General features: G+C 38.6%; 3 protein-coding genes across 4 annotated transcripts in view; 1 reads left to right on the forward strand and 2 right to left on the reverse strand.

Moving 5' to 3' along the window:
• Nucleotides 1-27,661, forward strand: part of LOC128732920 (glutamine-dependent NAD(+) synthetase) — a 251,361-nt gene that overhangs the window by 164,265 nt on the left and 59,435 nt on the right. The window lies entirely within an intron of this gene.
• LOC128746118 (transcription elongation factor B polypeptide 3-like) lies at nt 9,657-10,436 on the reverse strand. Its single transcript, XM_053843167.1, has one exon. It carries the CDS (start codon nt 10,434-10,436, stop codon nt 9,657-9,659), a length of 780 nt encoding a protein of 259 aa, XP_053699142.1.
• LOC128746119 (transcription elongation factor B polypeptide 3-like) lies at nt 16,588-17,367 on the reverse strand. The gene has a single exon (XM_053843168.1). It carries the CDS (start codon nt 17,365-17,367, stop codon nt 16,588-16,590), a length of 780 nt encoding a protein of 259 aa, XP_053699143.1.

Consider the following 27,661-nt stretch of genomic DNA (forward strand, 5'->3'; position numbering starts at 1 on the left):
TCCTAAAGAGAGAAATCGATGCTTCTGAACTTCTATCCTGCATTAACCTTAACATTATGCCTCGTCCGCTCAGATCCCGAGAATTTCTTCGGCCTCCTTATCATCGTACGCAATACGGACAACACGAACCAATCCAGGCGATCTGCAGTGTTTTTAATGACGTGTATGACCAATTTGAGTTGACGGTTACGACAAATACTTTTGAAAATAGAATTAAAACAAGTTTAATGTGATACGAGTTGTTTTGTGTGTTTGGTTTATATTTCTATGTAATAAGTTAAATGTTAATGTTAAATTGATTAATCGTGAAAAGATAATGGGTTTTTGTGCCGATTTGAGAATGAGATTATTAATCTCAACTCAAACCGGCTTTTCTCGTTCAAACCTTCGCTTAGACATAAGGTCAGATGAAGAAAGTTAATAAATATAAATATAAAAGGTAACTGTTTTGGTCTAGGGGATAAAAGGCGTGATCGAATCGAATTGGCCAGCATGATTCTAGAATAACAATTGCTAAAAATGGCAAAAGATGCTTTCGCAATACTGCCACTACACCTTCCACAGATGCAGATAACCTTTATGCATTTATGATTGATTTTGTCTTTGTCTTTGATTTGGTTTTTTGTCTATACATGATTGATATAGTCGAGGAATTTCATATGCTTGCTTTTAATAAAGATTGAAATTTCATGAACATAACTATTATTTTAAGCATAAAAACTGCTTTTGAAACCCTAGAAATCAATAATCCGTGTTTGAGCATTAAACAAAATAAATGCTAAAAACTCTGGGGTTTCCAAAAGATTTCGCCCTTATTTTCGAATTCCTCGAAGTCCTATGTAAAAATCAGGCCAGAATCGTAACAACTACATTCTGAAATGACAAGTATATTTGTATATTTGTATCTCGTATTTTTTAAATGCCAAAATAGTGATTATGCTGTGGCAGATGGGCGCGTGGATGCGTTCTAGAAAACTGTTCCTTCTTACACGGAGAATAAAAATGTAGTTTCAACCATATTTGTGGTTGTTTTACGCACAAACAAAAATTTCGATTTGTTTCAAACTGAAGTGTATGATTCAAATGAAAATATTTATTGTTATATCAATGTTAAAAATTTAAAAATACTTTACATATAATTCAAAACTGTTATTTTCTTGATTCAAACAGAATCTCGTTTTGAAACAACAATATTTTCAGGTTGTTATAAAAATATTTTATCGAGGCTTAAAGCAACAATCATTTTGTTTGAAACAAACTGGAGCTATTTCGTTCCGTGTAGGTAACTCTTTGTTTTTGGCTACCGAACCAAATAGGCCTAGGTAATTCCGGCATCTCACACATAGATCCAATGGAATATCCTCCGTTTTTACCTGTTGATTGTCTAAAGTTATACCGAAAGCTTTACAGATCCGTAGAGCCTTCGTATAGTTTTGCTTACGTTAGTGTAGTGTTAGTGAGAGAGTATGTTCTCTCTCTCTCTCTCTCTCTCTCTCTCTCTCTCTCTCTCTCTCTCTCTCTCTCTCTCTCAAAGAAGCGGTGTTTATTTGACTCAAAATGGTGTCAAAATTAGAGACATTTCGTGAGCTCGTTGTACACTTCTACGAATTACACTAGGATCTCGGCAAATAGTATACGGTAGGGGAAAGACGTCTACATTGAGCCACTTTTTTCCAAAATTTTTAAAATTTTTTTGGTTATCAACGATCTCTTTATTCCATTTAAATCTTTCTAGTTGTCTGAAAAAAAGTTTCATTCATATTGGTTAATAGCTAAATTAGTTACAGCCACAAATTTTCTTCTTCAGCAGCATAGAGCCAGGGTGGCTCGTGCTGTTTCAAGCACTCGTCTCCATTCAACTCGGTCTTGGGCCACTCGTCGCCAATTTCCTAGTCGTCTCAGAAGTCGCAAATCGCTTTCGACCTGGTCGAGCTATCGTGCACGTTGGACCCTGTTCCTGGTGCCGGTGGGGTTGTTGAAGAGAACTATTTTCATCGCACTGTCGTCCGGCATCCTTACGACGTGTCCAGCCCACCGTAGCCTAACTTTCGCTAGATGGGACTCTCCCCAAGCAGTGCCTGTAGCTCGTGATTCATACGCCTCCGCCACTTTTCGCTTTCAGTTTGTACTCCGCCAAATATCGTCCGCAGCACTTTCCGCTCAAACACGGCAAGGGAGCGTATGTCCTCTGTAAGCAGCGTCACGGTTTCAAGTCCATAAAGAACTCCCGGTCTAGTAATGGTTTTGTACATTGTTGGTGTGCGGCGGCGTATGCTTCCTGATCGTAGCGTTTTACGAAGGGCAAAGTAGACCCGATTTCCCGCTTGGATGCGCCGCTGGATCTCCTTACTAGTGTTGTTGTCCGCGGTCACCAGCGATCCCAAATACACGAGCTCCTCTACCACTTCTAGTTCGTCGTCGTCAACGGTTACCGTCCGTGGGAGGCGCGCGTTTGTTTCCTTTGAGCCTCTTCCTTTCAAGCATTTGGTCTTCGATGCATATTTTTAGCCCAATTCTCCTAGACTCCGCTTTCAGTCTGACGTAGATTGCCTCCGCAGTCGCAAAGTTGCTGGCAATGATATCGAAGTCATCTGCGAAGCCTAGAAGTGGGCTACTCTTGGTAAAAATCGTGCCTCTCGTTTCGATGCCCGCTCGTCGTATCACCCCCTCAAGAGCGATGTTGAACAGCATGCAGGATAGACCGTCACCTTGTCTCAACTCTCGTCGCATCTCGAAGGGACTCGAGAGTGTACGATAGATGCGTACGAAACACATCACTCGATCCAATGTAACCCTGATCAGTCGCGTCAGTTTGTCCGGAAACCGTGTTCGTGCATTATCTGCCATAGCGTGTCTCGATCGACTGTATCGTATGCTGCTTTGAAATCAATAAAGATGTGAGGCGTGGGCACGTTGTACTCCCGACATTTCTGCAAGATCTGCCGGCTAGTAGTAATAATTTGGTCCGTAGTTGCGCTAGCTCCCATGAAACCCGCCTGATAATTCCCTACGAAACCTTGTGCTATCGGTGACAGCCGGCGTAACAGGATCTGGGAGAGTATTTTGAAGGCGGCGTTTACCAGCGTAATACCACGATAGTTGCAGCAGTCTAGCCGATCACCCTTTTTGTAGGTGGGACAAACCACTCCTTCCATCCATTCCTCCGGTAGCTTTTCCTCCTCCAAAATCCTTGAAATAACCCAGTGTAGAGCCTTTGCTAGCGTTTCTCCGCCATGTTTATGAAGCTCTGCCGGTAGGCGGTCCTTCCCAGCGGCTTTATTGGTCTTCAGCAGCCCGATTTCTCGTTTGACTTCTTGGAGATCAGGTGCTAGGACATTACTACTTCCATGGGCGCTCCTAGGTTAATTTCCGTTCCGCCTCCTTCTGCGACTTCGCCATTGAGGTGTTCATCGAAGAACTGCTTCCACCTGTCGACCACCTCGCGCTCGTTTGTAATTAGATTCCCTCCCTCGTCCCTACACATATCAGGTTTTGGTGTGTAGCCCTTCCGAGTTTGGTTCACCTTCTCATAAAACTTGCGCGTGTCATTAGCTCGGAATAGTTGCTCTAATTCTTCACGATCTCTGTCCTCCTTTTGGCGCTTTTTTCTCCTCAGGATCGTGGTCAACTGGTTCCTAGCTCGTCGGTATTTGGCCAGACTCTCTCTAGTGGCAATACTTAGATAATTTTTCCAAGCATTTTTTTTCTCCTCCGCCGCTTGTTGGCATTCCCCATCAAATCAATCATTTTGTGTACTCCGAGCCTCAATACCTAGTTACCTAGTTTGGTTATGTTGTCATTTACCTGAAATTAAAAACCCCTAACATGACGAGTTGAAGAAAAAGATTGCGATTAATTCTGTTACCTAACAAAAATCTATCCACTATCCTGTATTCGAGATTCTGCTAAGACACTTTTAATTACCTAACATTAGTTTGCTTTTCTTGCTAGTCTCTTGCGATGCAAGTAGAGCAAGGCTTTGGGTATAATCGTCTTGAGGACATTACCCTTGTTTATCGGCAGGCTTCGCAGCCGGTTATTAGAGTACAGGACAATTACAGGACTAGTGTAAGGATCCTATTAAACTCTAGCAGTACCACACAGCCGAGATTAGTACATACGACGACTGGCTCGTTAGATTAGCATCTTACCTTGCTAACTCGCTCTGTATAGAAGATACGTGTTCACTTTCTTCTGCAAAAGAGTGTGATTTAATAGATGCAAATGTTTGCAAAACACTATTTTTCCGTAAATCACATAGTTTTGAAGCTACAGTGAAAACCCGATTTGTGGGGGTCCGTCATGAAAGACGCTTAATATCTCGAAAACTGTGATACTTGGAGGAATCATGTTTTCAGCAAAAAGCTTTGTAATAAGATCTAAAACTTTGTAGAACATACTATAGCTCTATGTAATCAAGTTAGAAAGTTAAATTTTGCAGCGCCACCTGTGTTTGATTTCCGAACTAATACTAACCACCAATTGTTGCGTCTATTGATATACAGAAATTCTTCCGAAGACGTCATATTGCTTTGTTTTGGACGACGAAAGTTGACCAAACTCGTGATTTTAGTCATGACCTTGAAATGCAGTCAGGCATATATTAATATTTTTTTGAAACGATGGTTCTACAATTGATGAATGGGACGGTAAGGGAAAGTAATGAAGAAGGAATTTTTGGGAATGGAGGGAAAAGAGTGAAAAGGAAGGGGGGCTTCACCGAACAGCCGATTACGGACCGTTTTCAAAATGTTCACTAATTTATTTTCAACAATAGACAATGGACAATGTATCTTTGATTTCAGTAAATAGTGAATGATAAGATTTCAACTCTGCTCTAGTATTAACCTAAGCAAACGTTGTCCCCGAGGTACGATACTGGTCTGATAAGGCAGTCATCGCATGTGCGAATCAATCTATACCTATAAAGAAGGATTTCTGTCTGTCTGTCTGTCTGTCCGTATGTTCCTTATAGAATCGAAAACTACTGAACCAATCGGCATGAAAGTATGCATTTAGAGGTTTTTTGGGGCCAGGAAAGGTTTTAGTGATGGTTAGAAACCCCTCCCCCCACTAAGAGGGGGGGCTCCCATACAAATGAAACACAAATTTCTGCATAACTCGACAACTAATCAAGCAAATAGAATAAAATTTGGCATGTGGGTGTTTTCGCTGACAAGAATTTATTCTATGGTAAATTGAGACCCCTCCCCTCTTTAAAAGGGGAATTATAATTCCTCTCCTCTTCAAAAGGGGGGGCTTCCATACAAATTTCCTCATAACTCGAGAACTAATCAAGCAAATGGAACCAAATTTGGCATGTGAAGGTTTTCGAGGGCAAGAATATTTTCTATAATAAATTAGGACCCCTCCCCACTTTAAGAGGGGGAGCTCCTGTACCAAAGAAACACAATTTTCCTCATAACTCGAGAAGTAATTAAGCAAATGGAACCAAATTTGGCATGTGGGTGTTTTTGGAGACAAAAATTTTTTCTATGATGAATTGGGACCCCTCCCCATTTTAGGAGGGGGGATCCTATACACATGAAATTCAAATTTCCTCATAACTGAAGAACTAATCAAGCAAATGGAACAAAATTTGGCATGTGAAAGTTTTCGAGGGCAAGAATATTTTCTATGGTGAATAAGGACCCCTCCCCACTTTAAGAGGGGGGGCTCCTATACAAACGAAATACAAATTTCCTCATAACTCGAGAACTAATCAAGCAAATGGAACCAAATTTGACACGTGGGTGTTTTTGGAGACAAAATTTTTTTCTATGATGAATTGGGACCCCTACCCACTGTAGGAGGGGGTGCTTGTACACAAATGAAATACAAATTTCCTCATAATTCGAGAACTAATCAATCAAATGGAACCAAATTTGGCATGTGGGAGTTTTAGATGGCAGAAATTTTTTCTATGGTGAATTACGACCCCTTCCCCTTTTAAGAGGGGAGCTCTCATACAAATGAAATTCAAATTTCCTTATAACTTGAGAACAAATCAAGCAAATGGAACCAAATTTGGCATGTGGGAGATTTTGGAGTCTTGAATTTATTTTACGATAGTTAGAGACCTCTCACCCCTGTGGTAGGGGGATATGGACTCTCATACAAATAAAACAGAAATTTTTGCGAAACTCAAAAACTAATCGAACTCGAGAAATTCGAGACTCTTCCATAAAACATTAGTCAATACAAGACCACAAAAACTATCTATAGTAACACTAGATCATTCAGGACGAGACGGTCGCGAGTATTGCCGGTGACCCGCCGTCGGAAGCACCGCCCACTGTGGGGCTTGCAAAACTCGAGATTGTGACAAAGATCATCCGAGATTCATGATTTATGTACAACACAGGTTAATTTGTGGCAATACGAAGTTTGTCGGGTCAGCTAGTATCAATATAAAAATCGATAGTTTTCTTTACTGGAACTGATTGATTCGTTGAAAATTTAGTTGTAAAATTTGTGCAAAAATTAACCTAAGCAAACGTTGGCCCCGAGGTACGATACTGGTCTGATAAGGCAGTCATCGCATGTGCGAATCAATATCAATATAAAAATCGATAGTTTTCTTTACTGGAACTGCTTGATTCGTTGAAAATTTAATTGTAAAATTTGTGCAAAAATCAAAAGGTCGCTGAGTTAGCGTTCAAAACCTAACCTAATCTCAAAATCTGTCGTGATGCTCGTACTTGGTTAGATTTTTTGGAAAAGCACTCTGCCTTCTCCTTAGACCTAGTCCTACATAAAAATTGGCAGCATCACAGAACGATACATTCCCACGTAGTAAGTTCTTAGAGTATATCCATAGTATATCCATAGAGCAATTCCAGCTCGACTAGCAAAACGATTTGACTCGACTATTTTTGATCGGAATGAAATTTTCTAACGTGTTGGATATCACGCAAGAACTCAATTTTTACACAATTGTTACGGTCCGCTACGGTTTTACACAATTGCTACGGTTTCAAAATCGGACCACCGTGCATCCCTTTCTCTCACCCGATTATATCAAAAAATGTAAGAATATACCCGAAAATCAAGTCTTGTATGGAAACGAGGTAGAAAATACGGAATATTCATGCATGTGATCCAGAAAAAAATAACACGAAGATATATTGTTAAAGTAGAATACAAAATACTGTAAAAACATTTAAATTTGGTTGTCAGATAAGGCAACCTTACCATCAAACTTATTGTAGTCCACCATAGCTTTTATGGTTTTGAGAGATTCGATCATACAAATGACGGATTATTAAGTGTCCTAATAATAAAAAACCTATTTTTTCGCGAACAAAAGTTTTCATTAGCAGTTAAATGTTATCACCCTTGAATGGTAATTTTGTTTAAGTAAAAAGCAAAATATAATCAAAAAAGGAAGTCAATTTGTGATGAAATATGGCCAATTCCATTCCATAAAATGAGAAACAAAAATATGAATAAAATTTGAATGTGTAGCACTTTAATAATAAATTTTAATGTTCACAATAAAAACTGTTGCAGACCCCTTGTTTCTACTACACAATTTAATGTATTTTTTTTTTCGCAACAATTCTCAAAGTGAAGAATCAAAGAGTCACAATTCTTTTCATACTTTTGATTGTATTGCTATAAAATGTATGAAAATAACCCAAGAGCAAAATGCCAAGAAATCTTCTAAGCTGCTGATAACATTATCTGATAACATGATTTTTTTTTCTGGAATAATTTTTAGCGGGCATTCCATATGACTTTTACACAATCTGTCAGAATGAATGCTATTCTCGAAGAAATTAAATTAGTGATTAATTCTATATTTTTTTCGATTCAACCAAAAGTTGTGCGTTCAACGACTAATGTAGAATGTATGTTTTTGACTAATGTATGTTTTGAGAATGTTTCTTAAGCCAATTAACAAATACCATTCGTTTTGGCAGGTTTTGATTAAATGCGTGCAGCATATGGACGCAATCGGGCGACGCACAGAGGAGTAACTAGGGCAAAAAGCTGGCCAAAATAAGAAAAACATTTTTTTCGGTCTTCTAATATAATATATATATTTTTGTATGCTTAAATAGATGCTGCACAAAGTACTCTTAGTCAAAACACATGGAAACATACCTGTAAGTTTTGGCAGGTGTACAAACATTGACAATATTTGAAACATTTTTTTGAAAAATCATCAAGCATCAGGAAACGGATTCCATTAGAAGTAAACAAAAAGATTAACAAAGGATATTTATCAAAACATAGGTTCATCATAAGTAATTCTAACTGGTTTGTAGGAAGAAAATTTAAAATTTTGAAAATATGACTTGTTTTAAATAGTTTTGTCAAACAACTATTTTTTTGCAATTTTGTGCTTTTTCAACGGTAAAAAAGTTATCTAATCTTGCAGAATCTGGTCATACATTCTATGAAGGAATGAATCTTTGTGGTATTCTGAACAAATCGGTACCTAAAGCTCACCCGGAAACATCCGGACTGGCATTTGCGACCCTTTTGAAAATTGTATGTTTCACATTGTTTTGAAGGAAATATCGACCATTCGCATCTAGTTGCGTACTATCTTCTGTGCAAGATAATTCACCTTCAATACAATGGGTAAACTAGCAATACTACATGTCTAGGGATTATGAGGTCTGTTCTCCAAATATGTCACTATTTGAATCTACATTCCCATTCAACAAAATTCGCTGACAAAAATAGTAGGAAAAATGTTAGTTGGGTGACGGTAAAGTATGTAATAGTATGTGTGGCGCGATTGTTATGTGATAAATTGCATAACAAAAGTTATATATCACAGAGAAGACATCTGCGTTGATTTAGTGTCGAAGAATCAGTCTACTCCAGTATCAACAATTTGGTATTAACCAATGTCATTTTTTTATATGAATCAGAGACAAACAAGATACTCATTGATTTACTCATGCATTTGTAGGTTTTGGAGAAGGCTAAATAGTGAATAGTGAATAGAAAAAAAGCATAATTTGCACTATTAAGTGAATTGAAATGACTTGTAATGGCACCAGTTTGTTACAAAATTAACTATTTTTACGTTTCATTTCATATTCGAGCGAAATATTACTTAATACGTAAGAAAATAATTTTGGCCAGCTTTTTGCTCTAGTTACTCCTCTGTGCGACGGGAAGAAATGGTCGCCCTATGTTACGAGCATATTCATTCAGGACATCAAATTTCCCAAGCAACAATGTGAGTTTTATTGTACTCAATGTCAATGTGAGTTTTTTTGTCTCTTATGGCGATTTTCATGACCAATTTTGGCCTTAAATGCCATCATAAGAGTGTAGTAAAACCCAAATTGTTACTTGGGTGGTTTAGGTTCAATGTTGAAATGAATATCTCAAAGACTAAGGATAAGAAATACAGTTAAATCGACCGATATTAGTACGCTTCAGAATCAAAAGGAGTCTCCAACAAGACGAAAAAATAAATAACTAAATTATCTTGAAAATAAATCACGTTTGTATTAAATTTTAAATTCTTCAAAGTATGTCTCCTACATTTAAGATTTTACAAAAAGGTGATTGTAGCATGCAAGCAATTTGATGCATTTGTCTTATATTAATACTGCTTACGACTAAACTAATCTAGATCTAATGTCTAATAACTACTGTGTACGACTAGTACGATCTAGCTCACGGACTCAACGCCGTGAACCACCCTTCAAGCCTTTTATAGAGGTCAACAACTTGGCCATCAACGGTGCCTTTTTCGGCTTCCCTTGCACCGGAACTTTAGCCTTTGCCCCAACAACAGCAGCCTTCAGGCGAGAATCTCCTACTTTAAAGACATTAGTGGACGTGTTCTGCAACGCCGGCACTCTAGCTGCCGGCGACACAACGGCAACTCGATCAGTGCCGTATTTGATCTGCTTGCTGATCACATTGCGCGGTGGCTTCACAGTCGAATCCATGTACAGCAGCTGGGTTTTCCGTATAGGGGCCTCTCTTTGCACTGTGGACTGCTTTATGATTTGTACGAGACTGGCAAGTTTTGCGTCTCTTTCTTGGGAGCAACGGCCGTACATTTCTCGCCAGGACTCACACTCCTCTTCTTTGCGCTGTTGATTGCGAAACTCGCGCCTGCAATGCTGTTCCCAGAGAACATACGTCTCTTCCAGTAAGTAGGGATTTAATTGCTCTAACTTTGTTAGCTGATTGGGCGTAGCTTTTTCCAGTACTGGCCGAAGTAGATCGAATGGAATTCTGCCACCCAATACGCCGATCTGATCGACGTTTTCCTGTAGCGAGCGAGTTGCCAGGGTGAAAAGTTTCGGTACACTCGGTTGGCGAGCTTTGGCGCCTGAATATATCTTCGTACGTGACCTTTTCGATTGTATGCTACTCTCCAGAGCGGCTTCTTCCTCAAGGAATGCTCTCGGTCTTTTCTGCGACCGAGCGTCGTTAGAACACTTGCAATCCATAATCGGTAACTGATTCACAGATTTAATCGCGACCCTAAAAATCAGAGGAACAACTGCTTACGATAACTTTCGAGTGCTGACTGCTATCACAAGATACGATGTTCTGCTTTTGTACCTTCCTGTATTGATAGCCAGTATCCTGTATTGATGACTATCCCTTAGGTAAAATCAATTGGTAGTAGTATTTTTGTCTGAAAACCTATTACCTATGCAAAACCTATACTGTACGCTTACGAGATCGAAGGGTCCCGCCTTGAACGCGTGTGTGTGTGTGTGTGTGGTTAAAGATATAGGGGGTTGACCTGGACTCTAGAATGACCTTTCAAAACCACTACTCTAACATCATTTCTAATATTTTTTTTGAAACGATGGTTCTACAATTGATGAAGGGACGGTAGGGAAAGAAATGAAAATTTTTTGGTGAAGGTGGGGAAGAGCGGAAAGGAAGGGGGGGGGGGTATTGGTAGCTGTGCTTGACAAGTAGTCATTTTGATTCCTACCTTTTGTCCAATACTGGAAGGTGCATGAGTCGAACCAAGCTGTAATCTGAGATTACAACCGGATTCGAACCCACAACACCCGCCAGGGCATCGCCGCTCATATCCGAGAATTTCTTCGGCCTACTCGTACGCAATACGGACAACACAAACCAATCCAGGCGATGTGCAGTGTTTTTAATGACGTGTATGACCAATTTGATTTGACGATTTCGACGAATACTTTTGAAAATAGGATTAAGACAAGTTTAATGTGATACGAGTTGTTTTGTGTGTTTGGTTTATATTTCTATGTAAAAAGTTAAATGTTAATGTTAAATTGATTAATCGTGAAAAGATAATGGGTTTTTGTGCCGATTTGAGAATGAAATTATTAATCTCAACTCAAACCGGCTTTTCCCGTACAAACCTTCACCGATGAAGGAAGTTAATAAATATAAATATAAATATAAATATAAATGGTTTCTGTCTGGTCTAGGGGATAAAAGGCGTGACATCGAATTGGCCAGCATGATTCTAGAATAACAATTGCTAAAAATGGCAAAAGATGCTTTCGCAATACTGCCGCTACACCTTCCACAGATGCAGATAACCTTTATGCATTTATGATTGATTTTGTCTTTGTCTTTGATTTGGTTTTTTGTCTATACATGATTGATATAGTCGAGAAATTTTATATGCTTGCTTTTAATAAAGATTGAAATTTCATAAACATAACTATTATTTTAAGCATAAAAACTGCTTTTGAAACCCTAGAAATCAATAATCCGTGTTTGAGCATTAAACAAAATAAATGCTAAAAATTGTGGGGTTTCCAAAAGATTTCGCCCTTATTTTCGAATTCCTCGAAGTCCTATGTAAAAATCAGGTCAGAATCGTTACAACAACTACATTCTGAAATGAAAAGTACATATAACTTTTTGTTAAGGGGGGACCCTACTCTAGAAGGTCGAAAAATAAGGGGTTTTCATAAATTTTTTCGGATGCTAGAGTTAAAATTGAGTGTTGGGGTATTTTGGTTACTGGTTAAGGTATATTTGTATCTCGTATTTTTTAAATGCCAAAATAGTGATTATGCTGTGGCAGATGGGCGCGTGGATGCGTTCTAGAAAACTGTTCCTTCTTACACGGAGAATAAAAATGTAGTTTCAACCATATTTGTGGTTGTTTTACGCAAAAACAAAAATTTCGATTTGTTTCAAACTGAAGTGTATAATTCAAATGAAAATATTTATTGTTATATCAATGTTAAAAATTTAAAAATACTTTACATATAATTCAAAACTGTTATTTTCTTGATTCAAACAGAATCTCGTTTTGAAACAACAATATTTTCAGGTTGTTATAAAAATATTTTATTGAGGCTTAAAGCAACAATCATTTTGTTTGAAACAAACTGGAGCTATTTCGCTCCGTATAGGTAACTCTTTGTTTTTGGCTACCGAACCAAATAGGCCTAGGTAATTCCGGCATCTCACACATAGATCCAATGGAATATCCTCCGTTTTTACCTGTTGATTGTCTAAAGTTATACCGAAAGCTTTACAGATCCGTAGAGCCTTCGTATAGTTTTGCTTACGTTAGTGTAGTGTTAGTGAGAGAGTATGTTCTCTCTCTCTCTCTCTCTCTCTCTCTCTCTCTCTCTCTCTCTCTCTCTCTCTCTCTCTCTCTCTCAAAGAAGCGGTGTTTATTTGACTCAAAATGGTGTCAAAATTAGAGACATTTCGTGAGCTCGTTGTACACTTCTACGAATTACACTAGGATCTCGGCAAAAAGTATACGGTAGGGGAAAGACGCGTACATTGAGGCACTTTTTTCCAAAATTTTTAAAAATTTTTTGGTTATCAACGATCTCTTTATTCCATTTAAAAGGTATATCTTTCTAGTTGTCTGAAAAAAAGTTTCATTCATATTGGTTAATAGCTAAATTAGTTACAGCCACAAATTTTCTTCTTCAGCAGCATAGAGCCAGGGTGGCTCGTGCTGTTTCAAGCACTCGTCTCCATTCAACTCGGTCTTGGGCCACTCGTCGCCAATTTCCTAGTCGTCTCAGAAGTCGCAAATCGCTTTCGACCTGGTCGAGCTATTTTTAGCCCAATTCTCCTAGACTCCGCTTTCAGTCTGACGTAGATTGCCTCCGCAGTCGCAAAGTTCCTGGCAATGATATCGAAGTCATCTGCGAAGCCTAGAAGTGGGCTACTCTTGGTAAAAATCGTGCCTCTCGTTTCGATGCCCGCTCGTCGTATCACCCCCTCAAGAGCGATGTTGAACAGCATGCAGGATAGACCGTCACCTTGTCTCAACTCTCGTCGCATCTCGAAGGGACTCGAGAGTGTACGATAGATGCGTACGAAACACATCACTCGATCCAATGTAACCCTGATCAGTCGCGTCAGTTTGTCCGGAAACCGTGTTCGTGCATTATCTGCCATAGCGTGTCTCGTTCGACTGTATCGTATGCTGCTTTGAAATCAATAATGATGTGATGCGTGGGCACGTTGTACTCCCGACATTTCTGCAAGATCTGCCGGATAGTAGTAATAATTTGGTCCGTAGTTGCGCTAGCCCCCATGAAACCCGCCTGATAATTCCCTACGAAACCTTGTGCTATCGGTGACAGCCGGCGTAACAGGATCTGGGAGAGTACCTTGAAGGCGGCGTTTACCAGCGTAATACCACGAAAGTTGCTTGAAACTGAAAAGCTGAACAAATCCTGGTCCAGACGGGATTCCTTCAATCATACTGAAGAATTGTGGTTTGGCTCTTTGTACTCCACTCGTCCGCACTTTCATCATATCTCTGCTTTCGGGTAGTTTCCCTACCGCATGGAAAACTTCATATGTCTTACCAGTCTACAAAAAAGGTCCAAAACAAATCGTTTCAAACCATCGTGGAATAGCATCACTCTGTGCCATTGCAAAGCTTTTCGAGCTGGTTGTTCTGAAATTCCTTACTTACAATTTCTCTAGCTACATTGATAAAAGTCAGCACGGTTTCGTATCCAAACGGTCAACCTGTACTAACCTGATTTCCTACACATCCTTCATTGCTCGCTCAATGCAAAACCATCTTCAGGCCGACGCAATCTATACGGATTTATCAGCAGCTTTCGACAAAATAAATCATCAGATCGCCGTCTCGAAACTTCAGGGGCTTGGATTAAGTGGCAATATCCTTAACTGGTTTGAATCATATCTTACCGGTAGGACTATGTCCGTTAAAATTGGAAATACTATTTCTCTACCTTTTTCTGTCACATCTGGTGTGCCACAAGGAAGTCATCTAGGTCCTTACATTTTTCTTTTAAGGTACCTTAATGACATTCATCTTACCCTTAAATGCATGAAATTATCGTATGCCGATGGTTTCAAACTCTTCTCCATAATTAAGAATATCTCGGCCACCCAATTTTTACAATCGCAGTTGGAGATCTTTGCTGATTGGTGCAATATCAACAGAATGGTGTTAAATGCTTCAAAGTGCTCTTGTATTTCCTTTACACGCAAACGATTTGATTATAAAATCTCGGACACTGTTCTTACGCGGGAAAACGTTGTAAAACACTTAGGAGTTTTATTAGATTCCAAATTGACATTTAAGGATCACATAGCTTTTATCTGTTCAAAAGCTTCTAAAAATCTTGGTTTCTTATTCAGAGTCACTAAACAGTTTACGAGCATTCCATGTTTAAAAATTTTGTACTGTTCTTTAGTGCGATCTGTACTAGAATACGCTTCAAATGTATGGGCACCGTACTATCAAAATAGCATTCAACGGATTGACGCCATTCAACGTTAATTTGTGCGTTTTGCCCTACGACTTCTACCTTGGAATGATCCTCTGAATCTTCCAAGTTATGAAGATCGGTGTAACCTTATTAGTCTTGCTTGATACCTTGGTACTACGGCGTGTGGTTGCCAAGGCTACCTTTATCTCCGATATCCTAACATCATATATTGACTGCCCCGACATTCTACAACTGCTGAACATAAACATCCGCCGTAGAACTCTTCGATCCCATGCTTTTCTCTACCTGCCTGTCTCACGTACCAACTACGGTAGAAACGAGCCTCTCAGTAGCTTGTGTCGTGCTTTTAATCAATGTTACAATGTGTTCGATTTTTATTTATCTCGTACCGTTTTAAAAAAAAATCGTCGTGCCTTGAAATAAAAGTAACTATTGTTAATCATGTTATAAGTAAATTATTACTCCTAAGCTCAAACTTTTGTACAATTAGTATTTAATGCAATGTATTCCTAGTTTTAAGCATTAAAAAAGCTATGTATCATTTGGTGGAAACTGTTGGTACAAAAAGATAGGAGGTTTTGTGCCTACTGGAGAAGGAATGTCAAAGCTGTTCCACTCCAGCGGGCTTTTCCCTTCTCAAATAAATAAGTTGCAGCAGTCTAGCCGATCACCCTTTTTGTAGGTGGGACAAACCACTCCTTTCATCCATTCCTCCGGTAGCTTTTCCTCCTCACAATCCTCGAAATAACCCAGCGTAGAGCCTTTGCTAGCGTTTCTCCGCCATGTGTATAAAGCTCTGCCGGTAGGCAGTTCTTCCCAGCGGCATCAAATTAAAAAGTTAAATTTTGCAGCGCCACCTGTGTTTGATTTCCGAACTAATACTAACCACCAATTGTTGCGTCTATTGATATACAGAAATTCTTCCGAAGACGTCATAATGCTTTGTTTTGCACGACGAAAGTTGACCAAACTCGTGATTTTAGTCATGACCTTGAAATGCGGTCAGGCATATATTAATATTTTTTTAAAACGATGGTTCTACAATTGATGAAGGGGACGGTAAGGGAAAGTAATGAAGAAGGAATTTTTGGGAATGGAGGGGAAAGAGTGAAAAGGAAGGGGGGGCTTCACCGAACAGCCGATTACGGACCGTTTTCAAAATGTTCACTAATTTTTTTTCAACAATAGACAATGGACAATGTATCTTTAATTTCAGTAAATAGTGAATAATAAGATTTCAACTCTGCTCTAGTATTAACCTAAGCAAACGTTGGCCCCGAGGTACGATACTGATCTGATAAGGCAGTCATCGCATGTGCGAATCAATATCAATATAAAAATCGATAGTTTTCTTTACTGGAACTGATCGATTCGTTGAAAATTTAATTGTAAAATTTGTGCAAAAATCAATCAAAAGGTCACTGAGTTAGCGTTCAAAACCTAACCTAACCTAATCTCAAAATCTGTCGTGATGCTCGTACTTGGTTAGATTTTTTGGAAAAGCACTCTGCCTTCTCCTATTCCTAGTCCTACATAAAAATTGGCAGCATCACAGAACGATACATTCTCACGTAGTAAGTTCTTACATGTAAAGTATATCCAAAGAGCAATTCCAGCTCGACTAGCAAAACGATTTGACTCGACTATTTTTAATTGGAATGAAATTTTCTAACGTGCTGGATACCACGCAAGAACTCATTTTTTACACAATTGCTACGGTCCGCTACGATTTTACACAATTGCTACGGTTTCAAAATCGGACCACCGAATGGTAATGGTAATTTTGTTTAAGTAAAAAGCAAAATATAATCAAAAAAGGAAGTCAATTTGTGATGAAATATGGCCAATTTCATTCCATAAAATGAGAAACAAAAATATGAATAAAATTTGAATGTGTATCACTGACTCAACGCCGTGAACCACCCTTCAAGCCTTTTATAGAGGTCAACAACTTGGCCATCAACGGTGCCTTTTTCGGCTTCCCTTGCACCGGAACTTTAGCCTTTGCCCCAACAACAGCAGCCTTCAGGCGAGAATCTCCTACTTTAACGACATTAGTGGACGTACTCTGCAACGCCGGCACTCTAGCTGCCGGCGACACAACGGCAACTCGATCAGTGCCGTATTTGATCTGCTTGCTGATCACATTGCGCGGTGGCTTCACAGTCGAATCCATGTACAGCAGCTGGGTTTTCCGTACAGGGGCCTCTCTTTGCACTGTGGACTGCTTGATGATCTGTACGAGACTGGCAAGTTTTGCGTCTCTTTCTTGGGAGCAACGGCCGTACATTTCTCGCCAGGACTCACACTCCTCTTCTTTGCGCTGTTGATTGCGAAACTCGCGCCTGCAATGCTGTTCCCAGAGAACATACGTCTCTTCCAGTAAGTAGGGATTTAATTGCTCTAACTTCGTTAGCTGATTGGGCGTAGCTTTTTCCAGTACTGGCCGAAGTAGATCGAATGGAATTCTGCCACCCAATACGCCGATCTGATCGACGTTTTCCTGTAGCGAGCGAGTTGCCAGGGTGAAAAGTTTCGGTACACTCGGTTGGCGAGCTTTGGCGCCTGAATATATCTTCGTACGTGACCTTTTCGATTGTATGCTACTCTCCAGAGCGGCTTCTTCCTCAAGGAATGCTCTCGGTCTTTTCTGCGACCGAGCGTCGTTAGAACACTTGCAATCCATAATCGGTAACTGATTCACAGATTTAATCGCGACCCAAAAAATCAGAGGAACAACTGCTTACGATAACTTTCGAGTGCTGACTGCTATCACAAGATACGATGTTCTGCTTTTGTACCTTCCTGTATTGATAGCCAGTATCCTGTATTGATGACTATCCCTTAGGTAAAATCAATTGGTAGTAGTATTTTTGTCTGAAAACCTATTACCTATGCAAAACCTATACTGTACGCTTACGAGATCGAAGGGTCCCGCATTGAACGTGTGTGTGTGTGTGTGGTTAAAGATATAGGGGTTGACCTGGACTCTAGAATGACCTTTCAAAACCACTACTCTAACATCATTTCGTTCATAGCCGACGATTTCCGTGATCTACATTGGTTGCGAGCTTTATACTTTTCGTTGGTGCGATCGATTCTTGACATGGCTTCTGTGGTGTGGTGTCCGTGCAACGTAGATTCGTCAGATACGCGCTGAGACATCTTCCGTGGTCGGACCCCAGAAATCTCCCACCATATGAGGACAGATGCAAGTTACTTAATTACGAAACGCTGAGTAGCAGGAGATTTGTATCAAAAGCTGTCTTCGTTGTTCAGCTCCTAAAGAGCGAAATCGATGCTTCTGAACTTCTATCCTGCATTAACCTTAACATTATGCCTCGACGGCTCAGATCCCGAGAATTTCTTCGGCCTCCTTATCATCGTACGCAATACGGACAACACGAACCAATCCAGGCGATCTGCAGTGTTTTTAATGACGTGTATGACCAATTTGAGTTGACGGTTACGACGAATACTTTTGAAAATAGAATTAAGACAAGTTTAATGTGATACGAGTTGTTTTGTGTGTTTGGTTTATATTTCTATGTAATAAGTTAAATGTTAATGTTAAATTGATTAATCGTGAAAAGATAATGGGTTTTTGTGCCGATTTGAGAATGAAATTTTTAATCTCAACTAAAACCGGCTTTTCCCGTACAAACCTTCACCGATGAAGGAAGTTAATAAATATAAATATAAATGGTTTCTGTTCTGGTCTAGGGGATAAAAGGCGTGATCGAATCGAATTGGCCAGCATGATTCTAGAATAACAATTGCTAAAAATGGCAAAAGATGCTTTCGCAATACTGCCGCTACACCTTCCAAAGATGCAGATAACCTTTATGCATTTATGATTGATTTTGTCTTTGTCTTTGATTTGGTTTTTTGTCTATACATGATTGATATAGTCGAGAAATTTTATATGCTTGCTTTTAATAAAGATTGAAATTTCATGAACATAACTACTATTTTAAACATAAAAACTGCTTTTGAAACCATAGAAATCAATTACCCGTGTTTGAGCATTAAACAAAATAAATGCTAAAAACTCTGGGGTTTCCAAAAGATTTCGCCCTTATTAGCTTAGCTTAGCTTAGACTGATTGCACATATCAATGGTTGCACTCAGTGATTGACCAGAACCAGTGAAATTGCACAATGAATCAAATGAATGTGGTTGGGATTTACCGATCATTCTCATTGTGCAAAATTCAGTGATTCGACATAGTAATGATCAATAACTGCGCCGGCCACGTCCTTGCAATCAGGTGGGAACGGGGAAGGAATGTTAGTGTAATCTTTGCTGTTCTAGGGACCGTGTTAACCTCTGCATCCCTACAAAGATTACAGGAAGGAGTTTTGCGAGTAAGGTTGGGTTTGTTGGATCAGGATTCACCTTGATAAGTGATGCGATCGTTGCTTTTTTGTTTTTTTATAAAATGTAGAATTTTAGGTATGTTTTTCGTCTATTCATTATTTATTCTATCGTATTTAATTTTTTCATTTATTATAGTTTTGAGACTATATTTGTTCCAATGAAAAAGTTGAATGAGTACTCACACTTTTACTAAGTCTAAGCAGAGAGTTATATATTAGGTAAAAGTATTTATAGCAATTTAAACTCCAGACAGCCGGCTGTAGGGAGTGTTGCTAAATCGTGCATAACCGCGACAATGTCTCATCCCTGGTGTTTCATAGTACAGTACGAATAGTACGTTTAAACATAAATACTACTAACCGAAAGATGGTAGTTGGGTAAAATAAGTCAATATTCATAACTCTCGGTAACATGAATGAAACTGGCTACTTATTACAATTTTAAACTAGTAGTTATTATTATCTTTATCACGCGATATAAGAAATATATTGAAGGAAATTATATGCTTCTAATAGTTGATGCGGTGTGGCGGCAACAACCGCTAACGAAGTCTACAGATTAAAGTGAAAGCCTGATACCTAAGTGTACTCAGAACCGCACGACCACTCTGTACGTGTCGAAAAAGTTACCTATCGCGTCCCCAAACAGGCAAAATTCCATATATCTAGAGCTCTGAACAACATAAAAAAACGAAACAACAGACAATACATAGTTTTCAGTTGACTGAGAAAATGTCAAATTATCCAAATTTGCTTAAAACACATTTGCACTAAACCTATTCACAGCTGAGAATTCACAGGTCTTCCAAACAACCATCAAAAGAATCTATTCAAAGCAAGTAGCTGGTAGGCAGCCATGCTCTCGATGCCAACATGTCAGCGTTAGCGTAAACGAGAAATCATATATTCGCCACTCCTCACGCAAGTCAGCTCTTCAGCTGTCAGTGGGGCCCACGACTCCTGAGCCCGCCCGATGTTAGCTCTCGTCAACGCAAAGCAAATGAGATAAAGGTGCCAGTTAGCTGATTTAAAGCCAAGCTAATGTCCAAAGGCGAAAAAAAATGCATCCTTACCCACCGCACCTTCAATTAATTGCAAGTCCAAACCAAGGGTTAAACACTTTTATGAAATCTGCACAATGCCGATTTACCGTCCCGCAATATAAGGCTCGACCTGGAAGCACAGTGAGCTCATGTAACTGCATTTACGAAACAAAAATAAGTCAATGGTGTTCAACGACATGCGCACGCGGATAGCAAACATGACGAATAAAATCAAAAATGACAATATTCTCCCACGCTTCACATCATATCTGCTTCACCAAAAAAACGTGACACTAAATAAGATAAAGAGAGGTATTTTACAGTTGCAAGTGCAAATATGAGAAAGAGAGAGAGAGAGGTAACTAGTTCTAATAAGAATCTGTCTGTAGGATAAACGGTAATGGATCGGTGCGGTGCAGCACTTGCTTCGCGAGGGGGCTGCAGATGTATTGATATCGGAAAGCTTGTAATTAGTATGATTTCAATAACTGTTATCACTAAGAAAGAATTTAATGTTTGCATTTAAGTTAGTATGTTTAAAATAATTATATGAAATATGAAAATGGATACATGTTTGAGTGTTTAATTTGATGCATTTAGTGTTGAATTAATTTGTAACCCTGTATGAAATAATACTAATACTTATCCCTCGTTGCTTTGCTTCTTTCGTTAACATGGCAACTCGTTGACTCGATGACCGGCAAACATAAACCAAAAACTATATTACAATTCAATAGAAGTATATGGCATTCTTCATTCTCTACGATGAAATTGATCACTATTCTTCATTTGGCACACTAGCAATCACTTCCACTCGCGTTGCAACACGCCGAAAAACTATCTAGAACATACGCGGTAACAAAACCTAACTGTTCGCCATGCAGTGTTTCCAGGCACTCTCCTTTCCAAAAGATTTCGCCCTTATTTTCGAATAAGTCCTATGTAAAAATCAGGCCAGAATCGTAACAACTACATTCTGAAATGACAAGTACATATAACTTTTTGTTAAAGGGGGACCCTCTAGAAGGTCGAAAAATAAGAGGTTTTCATAAAATTTTCGGATGCTAGAGTTAAAATTGAGTGTTGGGGTATTTTGGTTACTGGTTAAGGTATATTTGCATCTCGTATTTTTTAAATGCCAAAATAGTGATTATGCTGTGGCAGATGGGCGCGTGGATGCGTTCTAGAAAACTGTTCCTTCTTACACGGAGAATAAAAATGTAGTTTCAACCATATTTGTGGTTGTTTTACGCACAAACAAAAATTTCGATTTGTTTCAAACTGAAGTGTATGATTCAAATGAAAATATTTATTGTTATATCAATGTTAAAAATTTAAAAATACTTTACATATAATTCAAAACTGTTATTTTCTTGAAAGCGTGTAGGGCGCTATAAAGCGTGTAGGGCGCTATATCTCTGCATATTAGCGTTGATAGGAGGAAATGCTTATCAACTTAGGAACTATATTGGCTTGTTTCATTATGCCTGATTTTTGTTTTCAGGTATAATAAATTCAAATTTGTCACGAGGTTTTCGAGTCATTTTAAATCTCGCATGTGCATATTATTTTTAGATATAAATTATCAAATTATGGTTGTATATGAGCACCAATGGCATTATATTAAATTTATTAAAAGGTATTTTTTGAAGGTATCTTAATTTTCGTAATTACTGGCTTTACCAGAAAATTTTTGAATAGTCAGGTTAGTCTTATATAACTCCCCCCATCTACTAACAACAATTCCTTTCCCGAAATACTTGTGAAGATGCAGAGGATTCCCTGGTCTTTAGTAGCAACAAGTATTGGACTAACATTCCTTCCCATCCCACCAGGACCCGCATTCGGACGTGGCCGGCGTCGGTATTGATCAGCATGCAGGGACCTGATAAGGTTGCACAATGAGGAATAGCGTGCTGTCCCAAGTATGCTCTTTCCAGCCATCATTTTGCAATTTTCATCGATCCTGGTCAATAACGGAGTAGCAGCACACGGGCGGTATCCTATGCTTATGCTTATGCTTAATTCAAAACTGTTATTTTCTTGATTCAAACAGAATCTCGTTTTGAAACAACAATATTTTCAGGTTGTTATAAAAATATTTTATCGAGGCTTAAAGCAACAATCATTTTGTTTGAAACAAACTGGAGCTATTTCGCTCAGTGTAGGTAACTCTTTGTTTTTGGCTACCGAACCAAATAGGCCTAGGTAATTCCGGCATCTCACACATAGATCCAATGGAATATCAACCGTTTTACCTGTCGCTTGTCTAAAGTTATACCTAAAGCTTTACAGATCCGTAGAGCCTTCGTATAGTTTTGCTTACGTTAGTGTAGTGTTGAATTGACCAAACTCGTGACTTTAGTCATGACCTTGAAATGCGGTCAGGCATATATTAATATTTATTTTGAAACGATGATTCTACAATTGATGAAGGGACGGTAAGGGAAAGTAATGAAGAAGGACTTTTTTTTTCGGGAATGAAGGGGAAGGGTGGAAAGGAAGGGGGGGGGGGTGCAAACTTCTTTTGTCCAGCGCCTCTGTGGTTCAAAGGTACACGGGTACCAGTGAGCGACACGCCCTGGCAGGTGTTGTGGGTTCAAATCCGGTTATATTCTCTGATTACAGCTTGGTTCGACTCATGCACCTTCCAGCATTGGACAAACGATAGGAGTCACAACGACAACTTGTTAACCGTAGCTACCTATTACCCCCCCTCCTTCCTTTCCACCCTTCCCCTTCATTCCCGAAAAAATCCTTCTTCATTACTTTCCCTTACCGTCCCTTCATCAATTGTAGAATCATCGTTTCAAAATAAATGTAGTGTTGAATGCTTTATGGCGAATTTATTCACTCCTGCTTGTCTCACTGTTGACTACTCTCCATACATTTTTTTTACCTTTACGTCCCCGACATAAAAAATGATGGTACTTACAGCTACAGTTTTGGCTATATCTCCACTTATTTTCACTCGATTTTGATGCAATTAGTCTTAAAAGAACCATATTAGATTGGCCTTTAATAAAAAAAAATAAATTGATAAATTATGGTTCCATTTTCTCGGAGATATTTCAGATCGCAGAGGTATTTTTTTTGACGTCATAAGTAACATGAGAAATAAAACTCTTAAATCTGCTTAACAGAGTACGCAAAAGTTATCCATTTCATTTGTGGTCAATAAGAATAAATCTTACACTATCCTGTAGAGCGCAAGTTCATGTCCCACACTCCGGAACATCCAGTATCGGTTCTACCGGAATTGAAAATTGGCCGTTTTGAATTCTCTTCAGTAATATGGCGAATGGGACAAATTTCGAGTTCCCGTAGAACCAACTCAAAATCTTTTCTAAAGTCCACCCAAGAACTTGCGTTGAAAAATCCTTTGATTTGATACCCCATTTGCCATATTACTGACGAGAATTCAAACTGGCCAATTTTCAGTTCCGGTAGAACCGACAACGGATATTCCGGAATGTCCAGATCGGGTCAAAATACATCCAAAAGTCCACGCAAGGACTCGCGTTGAAAAATCCTTTGGTTTGATACCCCATTTGCTCCAGTGCCGCTGCACAGTGGTTTGATTGCTCTGGAATCGTGAACTTTTTTAATAAATCTTTTCATATTGTTTTTTCTTTCAATATGGCGTCTTCGGAAGAATTTCTGTATATCAATAGACACAACAACTGGTGGTTAGTATTGGATCGGAACTCAAACACAGGCGGGGCTGCAAAATTTAACTTTAATTCAGTACGAATAGTGTGGGAACAAGCAGGATAAACAAAATTGAAATGAAAATACTATAAAAAATATATGTTAGGCTTCTTTTATTTGAATTTTTTGTGGGCGACATTTGTGACGTTTTACGGGCGAAAAATTGGCGATGAATTTGACAGCATATTGTGGGATTTTTTAAAAATCACCAAAACAGCAGAAAATCAATATAGCAGTATCTAAGGTTTCTTTGAATTGTTAACAATAAGATTCAGTGACTGATATATATCAAAAATTGAAGTAACAGATCTAAAAGTACAATAAATTGGATCGATATAGCGTTGTTGCATGTTACCCCGCTTTTGCAAGTTACCCCGTTTGACGGTACGTGTTCATTTTCTTCTGCAAAAGTGTCTGATTTTAATAGATGCAAATGTTTGCCGAAAACTATTTTTCCCTAAATCACATCGTTTTGAAGTTTCAGTGAAAACCCGATTTGTGGGAGTCCGTCATGAAAGACGCTTAATATCTCGAAAACTGTGATACTTGGAGGAATAATGTTTTCAGCAAAAAGCTTCATAATAAGATTATCTAAAACTTTGTAGAACATACTATAGCTCTATATCATCAAATTAGAAAGTTAAATTTTACAACGCCACCTGTGTTTGATTTCCGAACTAATACTAACCACCAGTTGTTGCGTCTATTGATATACAGAAATTCTTCCGAAGACGCCATATTGAAAAAAAACACTATGAAAAGAGTTATTAAAAAAGTTCACGAATCCGAGCAATCAAACCACTGTGCTGCGGCCGGCTCGCCCTGAATCATCTAATGTCACTATTGATAGTTTTTGGTGGTCTTGTTATTGACTAATATTTTATGGAAGAGTCTAAAATTTCTCGAGTTCGATTAGTTTTCAAGTTAAGCAAAAATTTCTGTTTTATTTGTATGAGAGTCCTTATCCCCCTACCACACGGGTGAGGAGTCTAAACCATCATAAAATAATTCCTGCCTCCAAAACCCCCCACATGCCATTTGATTGATTAGTTTTCTAGTTCTGAGGAAATTTGTATCTCATTTGTATGGGGAGGGGTCCTATTTCGCCATGGGAAAATATCTTGTGTCCTAAAACAACCACATGCCGAATTTTGTTCCATTTGCTTGGTTAGTACTCGAGTTATGCAGAAATTTGAATTTCATTTGTATGGCAGACCCCCCTCCCCCCCCCCGCTATTAGTGGGGAAGAGGTCTCTAAGCGTCATAAGAACCTTCTCCGGTCCCAAAAACTCCTACATGCAACTTTTTACGTCGATCGGTTCAGTAGTTTTCGAATCTATAAGGAACATACGGACAGACAGACAGAAATCCATTTTTATAGGTATAGATTTGTATGGGAGCCCCCCCTCTTAGTGGGGAGAGGAGTCACTAACCATCATAAGAATCATCCGCGGCCCCAAATACCCCTACATGCAAATTTTTACGCCGGTCGGTTGAGTAGTTTTCGATGCTATAGTATATAGTATATAGTATATAGTATAAGAAACCATCATTAGGACAATTGTAGTCTGTTGATGTTGAATAAATAAACATGTAGGAGCAAATATGTAGGATGCTATAAGGAACATACGGGCAGACAGACAGAAATCCATTTTTATAGGTATATATTTGTATGGGAGTCCCCCCTCTTAGTGGGGGGAGGAGTCTCTAACCATCATAAGAACCTTTCCCGGACTCAAAAACCCCTACATGCAAATTTTCACGCGATCGGTTGAGTAGTTTTCGATTCTATAAGGAACATACGGGCAGACAGACAGAAATCCATTTTTATAGGTATACATTTGTACGGGAGCCCCTCCTCTTAGTGGGAAGAGGGGTCTCTAACCATCATAAGAACCTTTCCCGGCCCCACAAACCCCTACATGCACATTTTCACGCCGATCGGGTCAGTAGTTTTCGCTTTTATAAGGAACATACGGACAGACAAACAGAAATCCATTTGTATAGGTATAGATAACCAAAACTACAATCTATTGTTCATGCCTGTCATGAAAAACCATGAGCTTTCGTGTCCATTAGAACATATATGACGGATTTCACGCCAACTGAACCAGAGGTTGGCATGACCCTCTCAGAATTTTATGAAACTTTGTGTTGCTTTGTTTTGGACGACGAAAGTTGACCAAACTCGTGATTTTAGTCATGACCTTGAAATGCGGTCAGGCATATATTATTATTTTTTTGAAACGATGGTTCTACAATTGATGAAGGGACGGTAAGGGAAAGTAATGAAGAAGGAATTTTTGGGAATGGAGGGGAAGAAGGAATTTTTGAGAAAAGGAAGGGGGGGCTTCACCGAACAGCCGATTACGGACCGTTTTCAAAATGTTCACTAATTTTTTTCAACAATAGACAATGGACAATGTATCTTTGATTTCAGTAAATAGTGAATAATAAGATTTCAACTCTGCTATAGTATTAACCTAAGCAAACGTTGACCCCGAGGTACGATACTGGTCTGATAAGGCAGTCATCACATGTGCGAATCAATATCAATATAAAAATCAATAGTTTTCTTTACTGGAACTGATTGATTCGTGGAAAATTTAATTGTAAAATTTGTGCAAAAATCAATCAAAAGGTCGCTGAGTTAGCGTTCAAAACCTAACCTAACCTAATCTCAAAATCTGTCATGATGCTCGTACTTGGTTAGATTTTTTGGAAAAGCACTCTGCCTTCTCCTATTCCTAGTCCTACATAAAAATTGGCAGCATCACAGAACGATACATTCTCACGTAGTAAGTTCTTACATGTAAAGTATATCCATAGAGCAATTCCAGCTCGACTAGCAAAACGATTTGACTCGACTATTTTTGATTGGAATGAAATTTTCTAACGTGCTGGATACCACGCAAGAACTCATTTTTTACACAATTGCTACGGTCCGCTACGGTTTTACACAATTGCTACGGTTTCAAAATCGGACCACCGTGCATCCCTTTCTCTCACCCGATTATATCAAAAATTGTAAGAATATACCCGGAAATCAAGTCTTGTATGGAAACGAGGTAGAAAATACGGAATATTCATGCATGTGATCCGGAAAAAAATAACACGAAGATATATTGTTAAAGTAGAATACGAAATACTGTAAAAACATTTAAATTTGGTTGTCAGATAAAGCAACCTTACCATCAAACTTATTGTAGTCCACCATAGCTTTTATGGTTTTGAGAGATTCGATCATACAAATGACGGATTATTAAGTGTCCTAATAATAAAAAACCTATTCGCGAACAAAAGTTTTCATTAGCAGTTAAATGTTATCACCCTTGAATGGTAATTTTGTTTAAGTAAAAAGCAAAATATAATCAAAAAAGGAAGTCAATTTGTGATGAAATATGGCCAATTCCATTCCATAAAATGAGAAACAAAAATATGAATAAAATTTGAATGTGTAGCACTTTGACAATAAATTTCAATGTTCACAATAAACACTGTTGCAGACCCCTTGTTTCTACTACACAATTTAATGTATTTTTTTTCGCAACAATTCTCAAAGTATAGAATCAAAGAGTCACAATTCTTTTCATACTTTTGATTGTATTGCTATAAAATGTATGAAAATAACCCAAGAGCAAAATGCCAAGAAATCTTCTAAGCTGCTAATAACATTATCTGATAACATGATCTTTTTTTTCTGGAATAATTTTTAGCGGGCATTCCATATGACTTTTACACAATCTGTCAGAATGAATGCTATTTTCGAAGAAATTAAATCAGTGATTAATTCTATATTTTTTTCGATTCAACCAAAAGTTGTGCGTTCAACGACTAATGTAGAATG

This window comes from Sabethes cyaneus, chromosome 1, assembly GCF_943734655.1.
Source record: "Sabethes cyaneus chromosome 1, idSabCyanKW18_F2, whole genome shotgun sequence".
Lineage (NCBI taxonomy): Eukaryota > Metazoa > Arthropoda > Insecta > Diptera > Culicidae > Sabethes > Sabethes cyaneus.

Coding starts and splice junctions, on each gene's coding strand:
- LOC128746118 (XM_053843167.1), bottom strand. CDS start 10,436: ATGGATTGCAAGTGTTCTAACGACGCTCGGTCGCAGAAAAGACCGAGA.
- LOC128746119 (XM_053843168.1), bottom strand. CDS start 17,367: ATGGATTGCAAGTGTTCTAACGACGCTCGGTCGCAGAAAAGACCGAGA.